Raw genomic sequence first — 12,708 nt, forward strand, 5'->3', positions numbered from 1 at the left:
TTAGCTTCGTGGCGCTTTCGCCACTTGCAATCTGACAAATGACGTTTCTGAGAATTTTTCTCAAACAAGTATGGACGTTGCATTTGCTATTTGTTGTTATCAAATGGTCAGTTTTAAATTTATAAAAATCGAATAGTTTCTTTATACAATGTTAGTGAATTTGTAACAAAACTCTGAAGATGTATTTTCCAATTGGTTGGCCCAAAGTCATCAAAATTCCAAAATTAGGACAGGCTTGCATCAAGCAAATAACCTGTAATAGAGATCGAATTCTTTTTGCAATATTAACGGACGACACTATCGCAATATGGTTTTGCAAAGTAAGTAACATAATTTCCCGTCGACGCGGAATAAAATTGTGTGATTTAGCCGTGTGTTCCTATTGTTTTCTACCGTCGAACTCCACAGTCTCTGGAGAAATTTGGAACAAATATTTTAGCAGAATGGAAGCCAGATTCAAGTATGATAGTTGTTGGGGTAAGGTAACACTATATCTGTTGATTTAATAGCTACAAATTTCTAAATTACAGACTTCAGAAGGACATTTGTTGTTGTTCAATCTTGGAGTTATTTCAGACAGCAAAGGGTTGTATGTACAAACTGATAGCCCCCATGCTAATTTGAGGCGAGACAGTGCAGAGTTGTTTATTAAAGAAATAATTCCTCCTCTTCACTTAACTCTGGTAATTTTAAAAGTGGTACAAATGATACTTTACTGTGATTATTTTAGTCTGAGGAAGTGATGGTGTGGGATGGAAGAATAACTGGAATTGTGTGTATCACAATGACAGAGTTCATGATATCAACAACTGAAGGTCATGTTCTAAGATATAGATGGGATGGAACTCAACATAGAGATTATAACTTGGATCTTAGAAGAATACCATTCTGTATCAATCAACAAGTGTCTAAAGGTAACTATTAAAACCAAACCGCTGAAGTTTTAACTGTTTTAATTTTTTTCTAGCAATTCCGATAGTTGAAGAGAACACTTACATTGTAAATATTGAATACTCCCCACTAGTGGGGGGGTTTTCCATAGTATTAAATGACGGTCGAGCCGCTTTTCTAACGGCATCTTCTCTGAAATTTGATCCTAATGTGAGTAATCACGTTATTGAGGTCATTCCTAACATTTCTTTTAGCAAGTGCAAGGCATCTGGGCCCAGGGAATTGAAGACGCCACCTGTACAGTAATGAACCACAAATACCGCTTAATCACTTTCGGGCGAGCAAAGTAATTTAACTTTCTTGTCAGACGACATTTTAAAGTCTTTTTCAGTTCAGAGTGTGTTGTGTACTACGTGGATGAAAGCACAGGTGGTCTGGAAATATCTCACAACTGCGTTTTGAGCAGCAAAGACTATCCAGGTGACCCTGGAGCTGTAGAAAAAGTTCTGTGGACACCTGATGGATGTGCACTTGTTGCTGCTTGGGAAAAAGGCGGCATTGCAATGTGGTCGACTTTTGGCTCGCTGCTCATGTGTTCTCTGGGTTGGGATTATGGCCTAAATATAGATCTCCAGAAACGTAATCCTTTGCAAATAAAATCAATGCAATTTGCAACTGAAGGTTATCAGCTGTGGATGGTTCATGAGGAAGCTTTAGAGCCTTCAGAGGATGATAATTTGAACCAAAATTCTGTTTTAAATACCACCTTAATACAAATGGATTTTATGAAAAGTGCACTGACTATTAATCCTTGCATGGTATGTTTTTAGATCATTTTTATTGTTTCTTCATTCTATTCGTAGAGTCATCAAAATCATTTGTATTTGCAAGGAGAAGATAAATTGTATGTAAATTCGGCAGATACTTTGATTAAAATTTTTTCGGAGCGCTCTTCTAAAGAGGAGGGCGTTTTTGGAGAGTCTGTTTCAATGACGTCTACTTTAGCAGAAGGAAGGCAGTGGCTGGTAATTCCCGTTCCATCAACGTATTCTTCCACAAACTGGCCTATTAGGGTAAGAATAATATATTTCTTATATTTATTTAAACAAAAGACAAATATTTATTCATCAAGGTGACAAGCTATTTTTAATCCTTATCTTGAAAATATCAGTCTATTAGGATCTTTTCTATTATTATTAATCGTGCGCCTTAAAATTTTTGTGATTTTAGATATCTATTTTCTTATCTTATGTAAATTATACCAGCACCAGTAGAAAAAAATTCAGTAAACCTTGAAAAGTACCTTTAGAATTAAACGTGACCTTTTTTTGGTTTTGATTTTTATTCATAAAAAATTGATATTTTTAAAATTAACCATTAAAATTTTATAATTTTGTCAATAAACTGTCTTTCTTTGTGTGCACGTGTTGAAACGAAGGAATTGACGCTTGAACCAATCAGTTGTAATAATCTTGATAATGTATGTTATTATCTAATATCTAATAAACTTAGACTTAGTCATGTTTTCATAGAAAAGCTCTTGTTACTTAATTGCTTTTTGTTGTGAAAAGTGATACAAATTATCAGTTGAAATATTTTTTTGGGAATTAATATTTACGACATAACTTGAAGCAAGGTCGTTATTAATATGTCTCATTTTGAGCTTGCATATTATACAATTTCACATTTCATATCGTGTCTTTTTAAAACATCAAATAAATTAAGAGTTTAGACCTGTGGTCTGCGATAGATAATATTGAAGTTGATAATATGATAATTGTGCTTAAATCAGTCGATGAATAATAGATACCGAATTGATTGATTCGATACAAATATTTCTAAATTTTTATGTTTAATTCGAATATGTTCGAGAATATGTCTTAACAATTAATCTATTACATTAGAAAATTTAGGAGAAAAATTGTAGAGATTACAATGTTTTAATGGTATCTAGTTTTTATATTTCCGTTAACGTATCTTTAGTTTTCAACTGACCTTAAAAATATCACGGTATTAGGTAATGCTTTGCCCAATTACCGAAATACCTTAACTACGCCTCAATTGTTAATGGAGCGCCTCATAATTTATTAATTATTATGACAAATTTACGAAGATATTTTTATTCACTTTTAGTACTCGGCAATAGACGCAGACGGCCAAAACATGGCAATAGCCGGAAGAACAGGCCTTGCTCATTACTCCATGCAAACAAGACGGTGGAAACTCTTCGGCAATGAGACGCAAGAAAAAGACTTCATCGTTTTGGGAGGTTTACTGTGGTGGAGAGACTACATCGTCATGGGTTGTTACAGCATTATTGAAAACGCCGATGAAATACGATTTTACCCTAGAGATTCAAAACTGGACAATAAATTTGCCAAAATTGTTCCAGTCTCGTCGCCAGTTCTTTTAATGAACATACTACAAGATCAGTTGATTGTTTTTGGATCGGATGCACAAGTATCTATTTGGGTTCTCAAGCATAACCCCACAGTTAGCAACGTGGAGGTATTCAAAGTACAAACGATAGACATATCAGCGTTGGCAGTACACCCAGCGTGTATAGTGTCCATCACTTTAACGTCTTTACGCACGGAAACGGGAAGAGGACAGCATAATAACTCCGAGAGTATAGTTTTAAATGTTAGTGGGCGACTCCTGATGGTACAAAGAGAAGTTCGAAATGGAGAAAGATACACGTGCTCAATGCCCACCGTGCTGGCAAGTTGTGTCGAAAATGTTTGGGTTCCAAGTAGACGAAAGGCGGAAAAGGTTTTTCAATACCCTTCCTTGAATTCATTGTTTTAACATCTTTATTTTAGGCTCATTTAACTGAAGCGTTGTGGCTGTTTTGCGGAGCTCATGGGATGAGAGTTTGGTTGCCTTTATATCCCAAAGACGGCGATAAAACACACACTTTCATGTCAAAACGAATTATGTTACCATTTCATCTTAAAATATATCCTTTAGGTGAGTTTCAAGGGTTGAGTGGGTGGTTTATATCTCACCGAACGCATTTTAGCGATACTCTTCGAAGATGCTATAATTTTGGGAGCCGAAAATGATACCGTCTTATATACGTCTGATTCAAATTCTCCATTTTCCTTACCATTTAGTGTTTTACAACGTACTGTAAGTACCCGTTTAGTGTCACATCAGAGCCTCATTGTTGTTTTTTTAGAGTCAAGTGTACCTTCATCAGATCTTACGTCAATTAATTAGAAGAAATCTTGGTTATCATGCTTGGGAAATCGCAAGAAGTTGTATGAGTCTTCCGTATTTTCCCCACTCTTTGGAGCTCCTGCTACACGAGGTCCTCATTCTCTGTTAATGTACTAACTATTAATTGGTTTTTACAGGTGTTGGAGGAAGAGGCCACCAGCAAAGAACCGATTCCAGATGCTCAGTTGCCCAGCGTAATCGAATTTATAATGGAGTTTCCAGTGTATCTGCAAACTGTTGTCCAATGTGCTAGAAAGACTGAAATCGCACTTTGGCCGTATTTGTTTTCAGCAGCTGGCAAACCAAAAGATCTTTTCCAAGAATGCATGGCAAAGAGACAACTTGATACCGCCGCTTCCTACCTCATTATCTTACAAAACTTAGAAACCTCTTCTGTTAGCAGACAATATGCCACCTTGTTGCTGAATACAGCTTTGGATCAGTCCAAATGGGAACTAGCCAAAGATCTAGTTCGCTTTCTCAGAGCAATAGATCCTAACGACGTTGAATCTCCTCGCACTTCCTTTATCTTACCTCCTAAGCTGGGTCTATCTCAACAAACTCCTCCTGTGAGCCCCAACGCTGACGATCTTTCTTTAATTCTGGGTAACGTCCAAGGCCCCAGAGTTCGAAGTTACAGTACAACGATTTCACCTAAATTGGTTGAAAACAGGAACAGCAATACTAATAATAATTACATGGTTGAATCACCAAACACGGGTAGGAAAAAATCTGTCCCTAATACGGTTGGGGTAATTAAACAGGAAAATCGGGGTTCGCCAAGCAATACAGCTGAAGAGTTTTTTATCGATGTTATTTTACAAAAACACGCAAGAAGATTGTTATCCACACGCCGCCTAACAGATTTAGGATATTTTGCTGCCCATTTGGATTTTCATTTGGTTGTTTGGTTAGCCAAGGAGCGGGACCGCGCTGCAAGAATTGATGATTTTATTCAAGCTTTGAAGCATCTTCATGAGGAATTTTCATGGCCGTATCCGAGTCCTTCGGTGGTTTCCTTGCAGAACAATGCGGCAGGTAATTATCTTAGTTGTATTTCAGTCAGTGACAATTCTACAAAAACAAAGTTATTTTTGTTAAATTTACCGTCATTTAGCAGATGGCTCCCATCCCAACATCGAGGACCGCCTAAAATTACTCAAAATTGACGTAAATTGCCAAACCACCTCTAGCCGTGTTGGTGACAGTGGATACATGAGTTTTCAAGGTTTACCTTGCACAGGTTTGATCACGCCGATAAACACTTTGGATTCTTCGAGTCAAATAGCCGAAACTGAGCTTGGCGAATTATCCGAGAGTGATGTCGAAAGCCGCGTTAACAAGCTTGAGGAAAAATGTGATCTCGCTACAACATCTTCATTATACGATAAAAGAATTGATCTCTACAGTAACTGTAAAAACGAAATTTGTAATTTAGGGGATAAGTCATTAGAACCTCAATCTAGCGAGCAAGTTGATGAAACTGTACGAAGCTCAGTTAGTTCTGTTTGGGGTGATGATCGTGATGTAATGGGAAATTCAACGAACGACAACTGGGAAGTCCCATCGTCTCAGATTTTAGAACAGTTATCTAATTCTGATAATAAGGGATCACAACGCTCAGAAGTCCAGCTTAGGTGAGAATCAACGAACGAATTCGTTCTCGTTTTAACTTTGTTTCTAGGTATTTGTTGCAGTTATTTATGGAAGCTAGCTGTTTAGAATGGTCTTTGATCATTTCTGTTTTGTTGAGAGATGCAATGGCTGTTTTGAGAACAGTCAATGCCGCGAAATCCCACGACCAGTCAATTGAAGCCGTCTCCAGACTCCGACAGGGTTTATTACTGTTGCAGTACTGGACCAATACTGAATGGTAAGACATATTTGTTTTGTTAATTTCTACTCTTCTAATGCTGCCAACATTGAACTAGTAAACACGTTACGGTTGGGAAGTTACAACAGTAACCATCTTAGATAAAACGTGTTGTAATTTATGTGATTCAGTGGTTGGTTTTTATGTCGTTTTGCGGTTCACAGTTACTTCATTGTAGTTACAAGCTAACCATTCACCTTTCTGTTTTATTCTTTGTTACTAGAAGGGTACCAACTCGATTTCAAAACTATTTTTTTTTCAATTTTTACGTTTTCAATTGTAATTCGCTAAATTTGAATAAAAATTCTAATATTGATTGCTCCTTAAACACCTTTTTTGTCAGTATTTCGGGACCGTATAATTTTCTCTTTACATCATAATAATTATTTGCACCAATTACGTTCACCTATCAATTCTATTGTGTACTCTTCGGTAACCGTTGCGGAACAATTGAAGAAAGTCTGACTTTATAAGAGTCAGCTAGAAGAAAATACAAGTGATGGTGATGAGTACTTCTTTTTCAGTTTGGGCTATAAAGCGTTCATGTTGGCAATACAAAATCAAATTTCCGTCCTATCAAAAATACTCGAGACTAAAATTCAGCATCAGAAGATAATCGAGTACCAGCAAGCAGTGTCAGCATCGCTCAATAAGATTTCATCTCCTATTCCTCGGTCACGGAAAACTAGCTCGAATCACGACGGTTCTAGTCAAAGTGGTTCGTTGAAAGATAAGAAAGGCTTAAGTCTACCTAGTAATATAAATACACATGACAAGCTCAACGACAGCAAATCAAATTCGTCTAGTGTCAAAGAGAATGCCAATAACGAAATTGAAGAGAATACAGTAATACCAGAAAGTACGGGTTGTGTTATTTCATAGAGTAGAACTGCTACAATAGAAGATTACTTTGATTCAAGTGCAATAGATGTTTTATTATTGGAGAGTACAACATGGATCAGTACTGCCTAAGCCATAATTACAAGGACTAATCCGTCTCACCAGTGATAGATATTATGATTTTATGTTGGAAACTTTTTTGATAAAAGAAAATTTTGCCTAAAATCCCGTTTTTCTCTTTTTTGCGTTTAACGACGTCACGTGAAGTTTATAGTAAAAAAGAGAGAAACTATGCTGTTGTTTGGTACCTCCCGAAAGTGTATTTTATTCTTTGTAAAGCAATGTTTATCTAGGCTGTAAGTGGAACTGTTCGATTTCAATTGTGTTGTGCCTCGCATTTATAAAACGATTTGCAAAAAGTCTGTTGCATTCCACGTAGTTTTGTATTCCACCGTGCTATTCAAATATGGAATATTTTTGCAACGCCAATCAAATTTTTTATGATATTAACACTTCAATTAACGAAATAACGTAAACTTTTTTCAGCAATAACATCCTGAGTTTTCACTAGTTTTTATAGCAATTCGTTTTGATGAATCAATTTGGGTGATAAGGTGTTACACTTAAGTGTTGTAGGTTTTACAATCTGTTCGTATTCTAATAATTGTTGGTCAATTTTTATACAGTGGTTAGTATTAGGAACTATTTAGACTGTCATTAACTACAATAATACTCCACTATTGTTGTATATTTATTTATATAATATATTATTTTGCAAGTAATAATTTTATTTTGTAACATATTAAAACAAAAAATAAATTTTAACGATTTTATTCAGTCGCACCGTCTAATTGTCCTTCATCTCTTGCTCTTTGTTGAGCCAGTCGCTCCAGATCATAACCGTCAATTCCTAATCCTAAACGTTCAATTGCTTTTTCACCTAATTTACCGTTTATTTCTTGATATTGTCTGGATCGTCGTTTTCCAACGTCTGGATCAAAATTCCACGTACTTTCTTCATGAAGCACTGGATGGCCAGCAACATTAAACTGAATTAAGTCTTTAACGTAGTTCCCAGCACACATACAGGTGGAAATTAAACTAAGAATCACAATTATCTAAAAATAAAAGAATTAGAAGCTTACTATTTTACACTACACTTTTATCACTTTAAAATATGAGATGTACATTTTCAAAAATTTTGTTGTTTTCGGTGTAATGTCAACAACGTTCTAAACAAAATGAGAGAAAGTGCATGTGATATATGCCCAGATCAAAAGAAGTGGAAATATTGGCTAATGTATAGTAATTATTGCACAAATGGGTAGATACGTATTTGCCAATGTAGTTTAATGATAGATGAATGTACGTCGACCGTAATATTTTTAAAATATGCTAATACAACAATCGATTTCTTTTTTATCTGAGGGAATTTTTCGTTTAAGTAATAAGGGTAGTCATGGACTCCATTAATTAGGGGATGAAAAAACTAATGTTAATTTACAGCAATTTCCTATTTTTCTTTCATAAGTACAATAAAGTAATTGTCCACAATTACACAACAAAATTGCACTAAGTGACTGTACGTGCCTTACTACATGTGTGTAGAAAGGTTTTACTGTTCTTGACCTTCACCTTATTCCTCACTCAGGTTCGACTGTTGCATTATATGGCTAATAAAGTAATAGTTTGCTTATATAACTTGTGTAGTTGCAGGTTTGTATAAAATTCTTGCGTTGAAAGTTACTAATTTGGAAAAAATGTACAGCTAGGGAGATAACAACTTAATAACTTAAGGAAGGAAATTAATCAGTTTTTATTTTTTCTATTAAATCTTTTAACTTGAACTGTTTTTTGTAGCCGTTTCTCATTATAAATTGCAAATTAATTGTAGCAAAAAAATACTAAGAACTACGGGCCTTTAGTTTATCTTGATTTGATTACAGCATAAAAGTGAGTTAAACGAGTGAAGTGAATTTACAGAATCGAGAGAAATTAAAGTTAAAGTATTCTAAAATGAAAAAAAAATAAGAAATTTTATGGGAATTAAAAAAAATCCGGAGCAATTTTGAGAAAAATCAAAAGTGAATTTAAAAAAAATCAATAATTCGAACCATGAGAGAATTAGGGAAATTCAAGCAAAAATGAAATATTATGTAGAAACTTTGAGAGAAATATACCAAGAATCTTTTAAAGAAAGAACCTTTTAGAAGAAGAAACTAGAAAAGTTAACTTTAAAGAAATCTAGAAAAAATCAAAAAAGAAATTACATACAGGTATATTTATATTTCGCAAAGTTCGATTTCTAATAAAAAAAATGCAAATTCTCTAAAATAAATATTGCTTGTTTTCATCCCAAACTTGACGTTCATGAAATTAAATGTTAATGAAAACATCGGAGCGGTGCCAAATTGAGTATGGAAACCGCGGTAAGAACAACAAAAAATATCAGGATTTGTTACACATTTTTTAAACTTTCGTTTTCATTGAACTTTACATGCATTGGCGATTTTTCAAACTCTAATATTTGGTTTATTTTTCCAAATTTAAAAAAATAGTACATGATAAAACTTGCATATAGACCATCATAACACCCTGAATAAATAACCTTGAAAATTCTAGGAAATCCAAAGAGAATAAAGAGATAAATTGACGAACTAATTTAATTTGGACAGTCCAAGAAAAATAGTGCATTAAAGGATTGAGAGACATCTGTAAACACAATAAGATCTAGAAAACGTAAAAAAAGTTTTTGACAATTAACAGGAATCAATGAGTCAAATATAATTTGCGTTTAATGAAATTTTTTATTGTTTGTACGAACAAAAGTTCACAATTCATAGGTGTTCCTAATTTGCCGCAAAAATGACAAAGAATATAAACTGTAATGTAAACCAAAATGTAAAGATAATTTAGCAACATTGTAATAATTCTTATCTTTATTTTTGCCAATTAGGCAGAACGCAATAAACAGCGATACATTGGTCAATACATTGTCAAATGGCAATCAATCGAAAACTTATCAAAATAGTTCAGCTTACAAACCAGACAACGAAGAAAAAAAGATTTTTATGAATGAAATTCATTAACGAGCTATTAATATGTAATTCCACATAGTTTGTTCCCAGTTGTGTCTACACATTTCTTAATTAAATCAGTTGGATGTCATAACTTAAAGCGCTATAACTTTTTTTGGGACAACTATTGTTCATATTAAAGGGCCCTATCTTGCTTATTCTTTTGCGGCAATTATGGAACACGTGTATTGTTGAGTGCAAACCATGCAACTACTGGAATGAACCAAAAATCATTATAAAATTGATTTTTTAGATCATTAAGATTTAGTGTCAAATCGCTTGAAACTTGATTAAACTTAACGGAATTTAAAAATGTTGGAATTCTTACAAATTTCTAAGATATACCTTGATTTTTGGCCGAAACATTTCCTTGGGCTTTTTAGTCAGTGTCTGGAACTTCCAAAGGCCGTAGATCATTGAACACACGCACGATTTCACCTGCACATTGTTCTTTGATTGCTTGCATAAAACTAACTCATTTTAATGACAAAGTAATAATAATCCAAAAAAAGTTATGTAAGACTTGCGATCAATAGAGTTCAATGTCGACATTGTGAATATTAAACCATAATTACGGATTACCCAATCAATTCCGTAATATTAATAAAAAAGATATGACATTATAAGACGAGTGGGCATTGCTGAGGAACTAATTAAAATAACAAATATAAATATTTCGGCCATTTGAAGCATTTTCTTTCTCGGACAAGAATAGATAGTGGAACTGAAATGTGCAATAATGTGGGAAAAGTCTTAAAAATTGTTCAGGGTTAATGAATGCTTCAGACAAAATTAATTCCACTTTCTGAAGTTAATTTCTACGCCTCCTTTATTGTTTTATTAAAATATCTCTTGTTTCTTTTAAAGTGTGCAACAAATTTTTGAGCAATAGTATTCGAAAACTAGTCCAACATGTTTTAATAAAAAATGTCATCATCATATCTAATATTTTCCATGAATGTCATTAGATACTGCGAAATCATTTAAAGCTATTCGAAATAATGTAGCAGTTCCATAAAAGCAAACGAACGAACTGGAAACAGTTCTACAAAACAACACAGTTTGGTGTAATTTTGGTTGTAAAACCACGAACACTATCTATACGAATATTTTCTTAATCCCAAACAACGGTGGGGCAATCTTACAGTAACTCGTTACTTTCTCTTTCATTTCGTTGTGCAAGTTTCACTTTTACTCTCAGTTGTATTTTCGTCATCGACTGTAACTGTAAATAAACAAAATTCTACCATGAACAAATTCGTCGTTGTTTTGGTAAGTCAATCAATTTTTTATCCACCAAAAATAAAATTGTGTAATTCTTTAACACAAATTTCTAGATTGTAGTGATTGCTTTGGCGTCCGTCACTGTAGCACAGTTGCAACCACGCGCTCCAAATTTCCAATATTTCGAAAGGTAGGAAAAAATACACTTTTTTATTGTAAAAATATTAATTTTGTCAGGTTTTTCGGAACATTTTAATTTTAGTAATTAATAGTGAAAGTTAGGCATTTATTTGGTAAAACTTTCTCTGGCTCTGTCAACACTGTTCTTTACTGTTTTAGGCCGAAATATCGCTATCCTTACTATGATGAAAATGGAGTTGGACGCCTTTTGTATGGATATGGCGACGATAAACTTTATCAGTATAAAACTTTTACTCCGCTCGAAGGAATTCATTGAAAGGGTTTGATATCAACCAAACTAGATTTTAATTGTAACGTGATTCGAAGACACTTTCTTCTATTTCTTTAAAAGGATCTAAAAATGTTAATTATTACTGTGAGGCAGTTATTTCATTGCACTGAATATTTGGATAAGTATTGTATTTTTTTGTAATGAAATAATAATGGCATAGCTGTAATTTTTTAATAGCTGAACTAGTCAATTTATAGCCATCAAATACATGTAATAAAACCACATAATAAAGAGACTCTCTTAGGATTTGTGTTGTAATTAATTAAGTAATTGTAATTTTTCGTGCACATGCTTTGAAAAAACATTAATTACGTCTTGTGAGAATTGGAAAAGTTATTTTAGTCCACCTCATTTTTTCTGTTTGAAACAGCTTTATGAAGAGCCATATGAGTCGAAATCTCCATTTAAAAGGCTTCCAGAGAACTAAAAAAAAAGTTTGGCGCATCCACCATTTCTTCACACAAAATGAGTCAATGTCAATTTTAAATATTCTAGAAGTTTCATGAATGCTAAGAAAATCCTGGAAACTTCAGAGTATTGTTTAAAATCTTGTATCTTGTAATCTTGAGTCCCAGAAATCCTAACAGTCCTTTAGAATCATGGAAAATTGTAGAGAATACCAGATAATCTCAGAATTTCAACAAAATACATAAAACCTTTTAGCGAATTTTGAATCTTAGATTGTTTTTCTAACCTAGCAAATTACAGAATCGTCTAGCATCAAGGGTAAGTATTCATTGGATAAGTATTTTTTCGAGTGTCCAAATTTTTTAGGTTTCTCTGGGATCTAAAAGTTTTAGTTTGGAATCTTCAGAATATTTAGGTTTCTCTGATGTTCTCTGAAATTCTCTGGAATATTATAAGTTCCTTAGACGTATTAACTAACGACTTCTTCGTATTAACTAACTATTTCATTATTAAATTGATCTTAAAAATTTCACCATACGATGCTGTGCTTGCATTTGATTATTTGCATTCATTGTATATATTTTTTCTTTTTCATGTGAAACTGTAAATCAGTAAATTCTTCAAAATAAAGCTATAAACATTCAATAAAAATCAGATGAAATGCTATTTTGGTACCTGTTGTGTAGAATAATTTTTTAGAT

At 33.6% G+C, this 12,708-nt stretch overlaps 3 protein-coding genes across 5 annotated transcripts; 2 read left to right on the plus strand and 1 right to left on the minus strand.

Annotated features, from left to right (window-relative positions):
• The first annotated feature begins 22 nt into the window (after positions 1-22).
• Rich (Guanine nucleotide exchange factor subunit Rich) lies at positions 23-7,659 on the plus strand. Of its 2 annotated transcripts, none has more exons than XM_088040146.1 (16): positions 23-320; positions 370-477; positions 531-683; positions 731-914; positions 968-1,101; positions 1,146-1,237; positions 1,283-1,709; positions 1,755-1,964; positions 3,025-3,663; positions 3,714-3,861; positions 3,914-4,023; positions 4,073-4,204; positions 4,251-5,151; positions 5,231-5,750; positions 5,798-5,986; positions 6,511-7,659. In XM_088040146.1, the coding sequence occupies exons 1-16, from the start codon at positions 180-182 to the stop codon at positions 6,866-6,868; spliced, it is 4,446 nt and encodes a 1,481-aa protein (XP_087896272.1). In that variant the 5' UTR covers positions 23-179; the 3' UTR covers positions 6,869-7,659. The 2 variants fall into 2 exon arrangements, with proteins under 2 accessions (XP_087896272.1, XP_087896281.1); XM_088040155.1 differs by having other exon boundaries at positions 5,234-5,750.
• LOC148181113 (uncharacterized) lies at positions 7,565-10,448 on the minus strand. Of its 2 annotated transcripts, none has more exons than XM_088040167.1 (2): positions 10,249-10,448; positions 7,565-7,944 (listed from the first exon to the last, which is right to left on the minus strand). In XM_088040167.1, the coding sequence occupies exons 1-2, from the start codon at positions 10,318-10,320 to the stop codon at positions 7,657-7,659; spliced, it is 360 nt and encodes a 119-aa protein (XP_087896293.1). In that variant the 5' UTR covers positions 10,321-10,448; the 3' UTR covers positions 7,565-7,656. The 2 variants fall into 2 exon arrangements, with proteins under 2 accessions (XP_087896293.1, XP_087896302.1); XM_088040176.1 differs by lacking the exon at positions 10,249-10,448 and adding an exon at positions 7,996-8,634.
• Positions 10,449-10,808: 360 nt separating this feature from the next.
• On the plus strand, positions 10,809-11,845 carry LOC148181114 (uncharacterized). Its single transcript, XM_088040191.1, has 3 exons — positions 10,809-11,175; positions 11,241-11,317; positions 11,467-11,845. Exons 1-3 carry the CDS (start codon positions 11,152-11,154, stop codon positions 11,582-11,584), a joined length of 219 nt encoding a protein of 72 aa, XP_087896317.1. The 5' UTR covers positions 10,809-11,151; the 3' UTR covers positions 11,585-11,845.
• The last annotated feature ends 863 nt before the right edge of the window (positions 11,846-12,708 follow it).

This window comes from Gnatocerus cornutus, chromosome 1, assembly GCF_029298725.1.
Source record: "Gnatocerus cornutus isolate USDA-ARS CGAHR chromosome 1, icGnaCorn1.1, whole genome shotgun sequence".
Taxonomy (NCBI): domain Eukaryota; kingdom Metazoa; phylum Arthropoda; class Insecta; order Coleoptera; family Tenebrionidae; genus Gnatocerus; species Gnatocerus cornutus.